Source organism: Arabidopsis lyrata, assembly GCF_000004255.2.
Source record: "Arabidopsis lyrata subsp. lyrata unplaced genomic scaffold ARALYscaffold_7, whole genome shotgun sequence".
In the NCBI taxonomy this organism is placed as follows: Eukaryota; Viridiplantae; Streptophyta; class Magnoliopsida; order Brassicales; family Brassicaceae; genus Arabidopsis; species Arabidopsis lyrata.
Window position 1 is genome coordinate 20,673,912 of NW_003302549.1, and position 10,216 is coordinate 20,684,127.

Sequence of the window (10,216 nt, forward strand, 5' to 3'; positions counted from 1 at the left end):
AGAAAAGTTTATTATTGAAGTAAAAAGAAAATAATACTGTAGTTTATTGTCATCACCAAAAGTTTTTGAATATTTTTGAGTTTTGTTATTATTTTCCCGAAGACATTTTTGTATCCGGCACCGTCGAATTAAACCTCCGGAAAGCTTTGTAGAGAGATGTCGATGGGAAGCGATACGACGTGGGTTGGGAAGAAACCGATCAGGCGCATCGGCGGATTGTCTGATGCTCTCTCCATCGCCTCCGATCTCGGTTTCGCCGTTGCTCCTCCTCCGTCGCAGGTAACTTGCTAAATCGCTTCTCTTATTTACTGACATCTCACCTGAATCGTAATTTCATCTCCAATTTACTTTCATTAGCTGAGTATAGTATATACTCTGGTTGTTGCCGTAACATTGACGTTGCAGACGAAATGGTACCAAATAGATCTGTAATTTGAAGGAGAATATGTTTCAGAGGATTGGGGCAACTTTAGCTGCTTGTGAGTTATTCGAATTTTGATTTTTGTTTGGGACAAAGTAGATCTTTGATCTCTGGGCTTTAATACATATTGAATCTGAATTTGTTCCTGAATTCAATTGGCTACATTTGTAAAGAATTCGTATTTATATCAATCAGCTGCTTCAGTTAACAATGTGGTAAGCTGTAACACATATTGAATCGGCCTTGAGAGCTCAGTCATTTCCAATGTAGGAAGAATTACAAAGTTTGGCGTCTTCTAATGGCGAAAGAGGTGACGATTTGATTAGGGTCTTGAGAGAGTTATCTGCTGTTCAAAGGAAAATTGCAGATTTGCAGGTCGAGCTTCAAGGGAGGAAGGTATATTATTCAGAGTTTTGTTTCTCTTTCAAAGTGTAATAAGATATGGATCATAAAATCTGCATTGCGTAAAAGCTGCTTGATAACTTGTCACTAAATCTCTAACAGGTAATTTGTTAAATGCTTTGTATATTATAACTTCTTCGTTGACAAATTTCAGGATGATAAAAATGTGGCACATTTGACTCATGTGAGTGAAATGCAAAAGAAAATCGAGACCCTGTCAAGGATTACTCAAATATTGAAAGATGTTATACAAAACAAGGTAGAGATTTAGTTTCTTATCTAACCAGTTCATTATCTCTCTTTTCCGGATTTAAGCGACAATCTCTTTTATTCAGTATATACTTTATCGTTTTGAAAATGGAGAAACTGGAGTTCTTGTTTCAGATGTTTTGGGAACATTAGCTTCAATTCGTGAACCTCTAGTTGAAGTCCTTACATCATTTGTCTGAATATATAACAGGATCGCATCATTGCTCGTCTCCAACAACCTTATTCCCTAGATTGCATTCCAGTTGAAGCAGAATATCAGGTGAGCCATGATATTTGATAGTATTTGCTACTTTGAAAACCAATTGAGCCTTATTGCTCTAGGTTTCCTTAACTTGTTTTGGACCTGAAGTTGCACAAGTGGAAAAAGAAGATGCTCTATCTAATGGTTTTGTTCTGCTTTGGTTTTCAGAAACAATTTTCAGAGTTGCTAATGAAAGCTGCTAGTGACTATGGCGCCTTAACAGCATCAGTGTCTGATTTTCAGTGGAGCCAAAACTTTAAAGAACCTCCTTCGGTCTGGGGGGTATGATTCTACTCTCTTTTACCTGCATCTTTGTGTTTTTACTATTCGCATCTTTCAGACATAACTTCACATTACATATATTGGTTTACTCATCTCAGTTGGAATCTAATACATTGTTCATAGTGTAAGAGGAAAACTCTATACTAGGTTACACTACGCCATGCTATCACTTAAATCGTGTATAATTCATAGAATATATTTTGAAGAGTCACGTATATTATACAAGTCTAATGTGTAACCTCTGCATCCTCGAAAATAGATCAATTGTGTCATCGGGACCTTGAATTAGATTTCTCTTTTTTTAGTCTCTTTGCATAAAGAGAGAAAGAGATTGCCACTTTTATGAAATGTGTTGCATACAGTTGATTTCAGTTTTACATGCTATAATCTCAATCACCCTACTTTTTTGTTCCCCAAAAACAATAGGAAATGCTGCGTCCAATACCCGTGGCACTAGCGTCATGCACGAGATTCTTTGAGGCCATGTCTGCGATGAGAGAATCATTTGCGACTCTTCAAGACCTTCGAGTTGGCAACTCTGCAGTTTCGTTACCAACAACACCAGGAGGTAACGAAATGACACATAGAGACTCTGATTGTGTGACTCCACCTCAAGGGAGAATAGAGTCAAGCTTCGACGACTGAGCTGTTCAGACCAAACGGAGACAAAACAATGATCAAAATGAAGCAGAAGAAGAAGAACAAGAAGATGGAAATAACAATGCGAACCGGAGACTATCGTGGCCTCCTTCTGTAAAAAAGAGTAGCGTTTAAACAGTTGCTTCTGTCTTTGCTTTGAGGTTTTTAATATCGATTGTGTTTTGTTTTTATCAGCATTAGTGTCCTTTATGGATTTGAATCTATTTGAAAATCTTTGAGTGAAACTTAACAGTGTATATTTTGTTAACCTTGGTTTTCATGGGCCACATGGCTATCATATAAATTAGAATTTTCATAGATGTGGGAATTGTTTTAGTCGAATATTTAAAGATGGTTCACTAAAAGAATTAGATATAAATTCATAAGCAGAATGCGTTCAACTTATTAATTCGTATGGTCTAAATAGTATAGAGTGTAGACCATGAATTTAAGACAACTTTAATTTAGTTGAGAACCGCACCTAGTAATATTTTAGCAATGAAGAATGAAGAATGAAGAATGAAGAATGGGACTCCCTGGTGCATACACTTGCGAAACGAAAACTCCACTCCAACGAAAATCTCTCAGGTAGGTATTTTATTGAATCATGGATTATCGATACCGGTGCATCTAACCATATGACAGGTACTCTTGATTTTCTAATTGATGTTCGGGATATGGCTCCGGTGCTTATTAAACTATCGGACGGTCGTTTCACTACGGCTACAAAACAGGGCCGTGTCTCACTTGGTTCTGCTTTGTGTCTTCAAGACGTGTTTTTCGTTGATGGATTGCAGTGTCATCTCATCTCAGTTTCACAGTTAACTAGAGAGCGCGGTTGTGTGTTTCAGATAACTGACAGGCTTTGTATTATTCAGGATCGTATCACCAAGATCCTGATTGGCGCGGGTGAGCAAGAGAATGGTCTTTATTTTTTAAGAGGAGTTGAAGTAGCTGCAGCCGTAAATTCAGTGGATTCATCATCTATGGAATTATGGCACTCACGCTTAGGACATCCTTCTTCTACGGCTTTGGATAAGATTAAGTTTTTGAATTTTCATTCTAAATTTGATTCTACGGCGTGTGACGTTTGTATCCGCGCTAAACAGACAAGAGAGTCTTTTCCTTTAAGTTATAATAAGACGAGTGTTGCTTTTGAACTTATTCACTGCGATCTTTGGGGTCCTTACCGCACTCCATCTCTTTGCGGCTCTCGCTATTTTCTTACAATTCTTGATGACTATTCAAGAGCGGTTTGGATTTATTTACTCCCTTCGAAACAAGAAACACCTACGCAGCTCAAGAATTTTATTGCTCTTGTTGAACGTCAATTCTATACTAAAGTAAAGACAATCCGTAGTGATAATGGCTCCGAATTTATTTGCTTAAAGGACTACTTTGCTCAACATGGGATCATACACGAAACTTCTTGTGTTGGAACTCCACAACAAAATGGACGCGTTGAACGCAAACACCGCCATATCTTAAACGTTGCTAGAGCTCTTCTTTTTCAAGCAAATCTTCCTATTGAGTTTTGGGGTCATTGTGCTTTAACAGCAACCTATCTCATAAATCGGACTCCCACTCCAATTCTCGATGGTAAGAGTCCTTTTGAGCTCATATACAACCGTTCTCCACCAATGAATCACATTCGCGTCTTTGGTTGTCTATGCTACGTCCATAACCAGAAACACGGAGGTGATAAATTTGCAACTCGAAGTACTAAGGCAGTCTTTATCGGGTATCCATTCGGCAAAAAGGGTTGGCGTGTCTACAATCTTGAGACTGGTGCTGTCACTGTTTCTCGCGATGTCATCTTTCGGGAATCAGTTTTTCCCTATACAATTGAACTTCAAAATAAGCCGTCTACTTCACCACAATTCAATGTGGATAAAGCTCCGACTCTGCTTCAAGACATCGACGATTTCGATGTAGACCAGCCTCACTCGTCACCTGCAGTTCAGATTTCAGAAAATGCAGTTCAGATTTCAGAAAATTCAGAAAATGCAGTTCAGATTTCAGAAAATTCAGAAAATGCAGTTCAGAATTCAGACAACACATCTACGAACCTGCAAGATCATGTCTATGCCTCGTCGTTTCCATCTTCTGCAGTCAACACACCAACACCTGCAGCATCAAATGAAACAGTTGACGTACTCAAAAACAAATCTCCGACTGATCATGCTGCAGATTCTGGCCCCGAAACAGAGCAACTTGGTTTCAGTTTTAGGAAGAAACAACCACCTGTGAAGCTCGCCGATTACATCACTTCTTGTTAGTTTCTTTACCAAGTTATCATCTCAGGTTGCTAAAGATTCAGTCTTTTGAGTTTGTTGATGTTTGTTGCAGGAAAGAAAACAGAGACGCAAGATTTAACGAGTTCCCATGACCAAATCAGTCATAGTACGTCTCGGAGAGTCTCAACCAACTCTCAAGGCACTAAGATCAGTATCCGGATGTTACAACCTCACACTTAGCTCACAAGTCTCTCACCCCCACCCAAGAATCCACTCTAGATGTTTTTACCAAGAAGAACAAGAAGATAAGTGAAAACCCTCAACCCCTGTTTTCTCTCAAACTCTCTCTAGAACTCTCTCTCTCAGATGAATACAAAACTTGCTTAACCTGCAAGCTGAATGCTGCTTTCCTTTTAATCTGTGCCAAGCCATTCTCTGCAGGTGCTAGGAGACAAAACAGTACTACACACATCCTGCCTCTGCACCAAAACGATCCCTCACATTGCCGTTTCTTTCTCTTGGGCTCAAGTCAACAGCAGACTCCGATTGGGCCTTTACCGGCCCATTCCCTTAGACTCAAACCCAGCCCGTCTAAAGTCCAATCACCTGAAACGACAATCTCCATCTTGATTGCCTTTAGACGACACAACCGAAGAGTTTACCCTCTCCAGTCAATTTCCCCGACGATTCACCTCGCCGGAGACCTAGCCCCTTCACCAGACTAGTGGTGGTGCCGAAGCACCTTCAAGTCACTCAACGCATCATCAAATTTCTTCACAGGTACTGATTTTGTGAGTATATCAGCCGGATTCTCTTTGGTGTTTATCTTAATGACTTTTAGAGTTCCTTCCTCGATCTCATCTCTGATAAAATGAAATCGCCTCCTGATGTGTTTCGTACGCTCATGATGAACATTGTTCTTTGCCAAACAGATTGCACTTTGGGAGTCGCAGAAGATCTCTGTTGCATGTTGCGGATAACCAAGCTCTTCTGCGATTTGCGACAGCCACAGCGCTTCCTTTGCTGCCTCAGACAACGCCATGTACTCTGCTTCCGTTGTGGATAGAGCTACAACCTGTTGAAGCCCAGATCTCCAGCTTACCGTGTTCTCACCTACTTGAAACACATACCCGGTAATTGATCTGCTTCTATCCAGATCTGCTGAATGATCACTATCACAATAGCCTCTTACTTTGAAATCCTTAGACTTTGTGAATGTTAGCTTATAGTCTGTTGTGCCTCTGATGTATCTAAGTATCCATTTCACTGCAGACCAATGCTCTCTGTTGGGACAGCTCATGAACCGACTCACCAAGCCAATTGCATATGCTATATCTGGTCTTGTTCCAACCATGGAGTACATCAAACTCCCCACAGCACTTGCATAAGGTATGTTCTCCATTTCAGCCTCTGCTTCAGCTTTGTCTTCTGGTTTGGTGCTAGAAAGTTTGAAATGAGAACCTATAGGTGTCATCACTGCTTTACTTTCCAGCATGTTAAAGTTCCTGATCACTTTCTCCAGATACCTTTGCTGAGACAACTGTAATATACCCTTTTCCCTGTCTCGAGTAATGTCAATTCCCAGAATCCTGCTAGCCTTTCCCATGTCCTTCATATCAAATTCATCTCCCATAACCTTTTTCAACTTAGCAATCTCTTCCTTAGCCTTAGCTGCAATCAGCATGTCATCCACATACAAGAGTAGGTAGATGTAGTCTCCTTCACTTAGGCATTTGAAATACACGCAAGGATCATAGCTGCTTCTTGTGTATTTCTGAGATTTCATGAACTGATTGAACCTCCTGTTCCATTGTCTAGGAGCTTGTTTCAACCCGTATAGAAATTTCTTTAGCAAACATACCTTGTCTCCTTTTACAAAACCTTCTGGCTGTTCCATGTAGATTTCTTCTTCTAGATCACCATGTAGAAAAGCTGTCTTCACATCTAGCTGTTCTAACTCCATGTCTTGATAAACCACCATAGAGAGTACCAATCTTATAGTTATGTGTTTAACTACAGGAGCAAACACCTCATGATAGTCAATCCCTTCTATCTGAGAGAAACCCTTTGCAACCAGTCTAGCCTTGTATCTAGGATCCTCACCGTCTGTTAAACCTTGTTTCAACTTGAAGACCCATTTACAACCAATTACTTTTCTGTCTTTTGGCCTATCCACCAGGATCCATGTATGATTTTTCAGAAGTGACTCCATCTCTTCATCTGATGCTAATATCCATTTATCTCTTTCCTTGCAGTTCATTGCTTCATGAAAACTTTCAGGCTCATCAAGATCAATGATATGAGACATTACCAGAGCATAGATAGCCACATTACCATGATCATATCTGCTAGGAGGTCTGATGTTTTGTCTCATGTTTCTGTCTCTTGCTAGCAGATAAGTGTCAAGATCCTGTCCAGATCCATCCTCTGATGTATCTTCTTCTTCTTCTATTATTTCAGGATCTACCATGGCTCCATCTTCAGTGGCTCCATCTTCAGTTACCACTGATGGAATTTCCTGTTCTTGAGGAGATTCCCCAGAGGATTCTCCTCCTTCTAATGTGGCTCCATCTGCAGCTTCTGTAACCTCTGTTTGCAGCTCAAAGGTTACACTCTTTCCCTTCTTCTTAGATACCTCTTTCTCTGTTTCAGACATTTTCTCTATATCTCTGTATAGAATGTCTTCATTGAATGTTACATCACGACTCACAATGCATTTCTTATCCTCAATACTCCAAATTCTGTAACCCTTAACTCCTTGTGGATACCCCATAAACACTCCCTTCTTTGCTCTTGGTTTAAGTTTACCCTGCTCAACATGATAGTAAGCAAGGCAACCAAACCTCTTCATGTGACTGTACTCAGGTTCTCTTCCTGTGTAAACTTGTTCAGGTACCTTTAAGTCCAACGGAGCTGATGGAGTCCTGTTTATGATATACACAACAGTAGATGAAGCTTCTGCCCAGAATCTTTCTCCCAAACCAGTTTCACTCAGCAAGCTTCTTACTTTCTCAAGAATGATCCTATTCAGCCTCTCTGCAACTCCATTTTGCTGTGGAGTATAAGGACATGTCCTGTGCCTCATAATCCCCCTTTCTTTGCAATAGTCATCAAAGGTTTTATTGCAGTATTCTAATCCATTGTCTGTTCTTAGAATTTTCAGCTTCTTCCCACTCTGATTTTCAACTAATGCAAGCCATTCAGCAAACTTTGCAAAGGCTTCATCTTTCGTCTTTAAGAAGTAGATCCAGACCTTTCTAGAGAAGTCATCTACAAAGGAAATGTAGTATTGACATTTACTCAAGCTCAAAGTCACATTTGGAGAACCCCAAAGATCTGAATGAACATACTCTAGAACTTCCTGAGAGGTATGTTTTCCTGTCTTGAATGGGGTTTTATGAGATTTCCCATATATGAAGTGTTCACACATTTTCAACTCTGAAATGCCATCCCCATTAAGTAACTTCTTCTGAACCATGATTTTCAGGTTCTTGGCACTCATGTGGCCTAGTCTGCTATGCCACAACTGTATGCCTTCAGGTGTGCTTACTGCTGCATTTGCCTGCGCCAGCCTAGCTTCCCCATCAAGGATGTAGAGAGTGCCCTTGTAGTCTCCTGCTAGCACCTCTCTGTCTCCTTTGAACACTCGCAGCCTGTAGTCCTTTGACCCAAAGCTGTAGCCAAGTGTTTCCAATTGTCCCAAAGAGATAAGATTCCTTCTAGCTGTTTTTGAGTATCTCACATTAGATAGAATGACTTCACTTCCATCATAATTGACAAATCTGATCTTCCCTATTGTAGAGATTTCACAGAATGTGTCATTTCCCATGAGAATTCTTCCCCCATCAACTTCTTCCACATCAAACATCAGATCTTTGTTCATTGTCATGTGGTAAGAGCAGCCAGAATCTAGTACCCAGCCTTCCCTCGAGCCTCCATGAGATACAGTGAGCATCATTGGTTCTGCATCCATAGCTTGAGCTAGACTGGCTTCTCCCTTTTGACTTGTTCCAGCCTGGTATTTCTTGGGACAATCTTTCTTTAAGTGTTCTTCACTTCCACAAATCCAACAAGCTCTCTTCTTCTTTGGTTTAGATTTGCTTCTACTGGATTTGCCCTTTGACTGACCCCTCTTCTCTGATCTTCCTCTTGCCTGTACCAGCAACCCCTCATCAGCAGGCTTTACTGATATCAGTCCCTTCTGCTTGAGCTCCAATTCAATAAAGTAAGCAGATCTGATTATCTCCTTGGTGGTGATGGTATCTTTGGTACTGCTGTACTTCAGAGTATGAACCAGGTGATCATACTTTTTAGGTAAGCTGTTCATGAGTACTGCAGCCTTGTCCTCTTCTCTCATTTCAGCATTCATACTAGAGAGATCTAACACCAGTTTGTTAAAGTTGTCCAGATTCTTGTCTAGACTCTGATCCTCCTCCATCTTGAAGCTGAAGAACCTTTGCTTCAAGTAAAAGCGATTTGGCAAGGTCTGTGCTTGGTACTCATTCTCTAGAGCTTTCCACATATCATATGCAGTAGGCTCTGTCATCACCTTCCTCAGAACTGGGTCTGTCAAAGCATGCCCCAGGAGGTTTCTAACCCTTTGATCTTTCTCTTTCCATAATGGATCTGGCTTCTCTCCCTCTTTAACAGGTTCCTTTGGTTTGAGCAGAGCACTGAAACCCAGAATCTCCAGCTGACCAACCATTTTGTGCTTCCAGAGAGTAAAGTCACCATCACCATCAAACTTATCAACCTCAAACCGACCTTTGGTAGGTTCCAGCGTCTTTACTTCTGAATCCGACATCAAAGATCCCACCTTTTCAGATAAAATCACCAAAGCTCACACCTTTTCTACTTTAGTCCTCTGAAGAACCTTAGAAATAGCCTCAAAGACTCACAAAACACAACAAAGTGAAGAAATGAGCCTTAAAGGTGGTACCTTTCTTCTATTCAACATATAACACCTTTAGAATATCTTAAAGCTTTCAAAGATTGAAACTTTATTACCTTCCTGAGTCTCTGGTAACCTGTGCTCTGATACCACTGTTAGTTTCTTTACCAAGTTATCATCTCAGGTTGCTAAAGATTCAGTCTTTTGAGTTTGTTGATGTTTGTTGCAGGAAAGAAAACAGAGACGCAAGATTTAACGAGTTCCCATGACCAAATCAGTCATGGTACGTCTCGGAGAGTCTCAACCAACTCTCAAGGCACTAAGATCAGTATCCGGATGTTACAACCTCACACTTAGCTCACAAGTCTCTCACCCTCACCCAAGAATCCACTCTAGATGTTTTTACCAAGAAGAACAAGAAGATAAGTGAAAACCCTCAACCCCTGTTTTCTCTCAAACTCTCTCTAGAACTCTCTCTCTCAGATGAATACAAAACTTGCTTAACCTGCAAGCTGAATGCTGCTTTCCTTTTAATCTGTGCCAAGCCATTCTCTGCAGGTGCTAGGAGACAAAACAGTACTACACACATCCTGCCTCTGCACCAAAACGATCCCTCACATTGCCGTTTCTTTCTCTTGGGCTCAAGTCAACAGCAGACTCCGATTGGGCCTTTACCGGCCCATTCCCTTAGACTCAAACCCAGCCCGTCTAAAGTCCAATCACCTGAAACGACACTTCTCTCATTTACACTCTGTCACCATCTGCAACTCCTTACCCGATTGACAATTTTGTTTCTAGCTAACAATTCTCTGACATATATCGAGCTTATTTGT

At 40.7% G+C, this 10,216-nt stretch overlaps 1 protein-coding gene across 1 annotated transcript; it reads left to right on the plus strand.

Annotated features, from left to right (window-relative positions):
* Window positions 1-53: 53 nt before the first annotated feature.
* On the plus strand, window positions 54-2,575 carry LOC9304609 (AUGMIN subunit 2). Its single transcript, XM_021018939.1, has 6 exons — window positions 54-279; window positions 692-817; window positions 978-1,082; window positions 1,284-1,352; window positions 1,503-1,616; window positions 2,043-2,575. Exons 1-6 carry the CDS (start codon window positions 157-159, stop codon window positions 2,259-2,261), a joined length of 756 nt encoding a protein of 251 aa, XP_020874598.1. The 5' UTR covers window positions 54-156; the 3' UTR covers window positions 2,262-2,575.
* The last annotated feature ends 7,641 nt before the right edge of the window (window positions 2,576-10,216 follow it).

Coding starts and splice junctions, on each gene's coding strand:
- LOC9304609 (XM_021018939.1), top strand. CDS start 157: ATGTCGATGGGAAGCGATACGACGTGGGTTGGGAAGAAACCGATCAGG. Junction 818..977: donor TCGAGCTTCAAGGGAGGAAG/GTATATTATTCA, acceptor GACAAATTTCAG/GATGATAAAAATGTGGCACA. Junction 1,353..1,502: donor CAGTTGAAGCAGAATATCAG/GTGAGCCATGAT, acceptor TTTGGTTTTCAG/AAACAATTTTCAGAGTTGCT.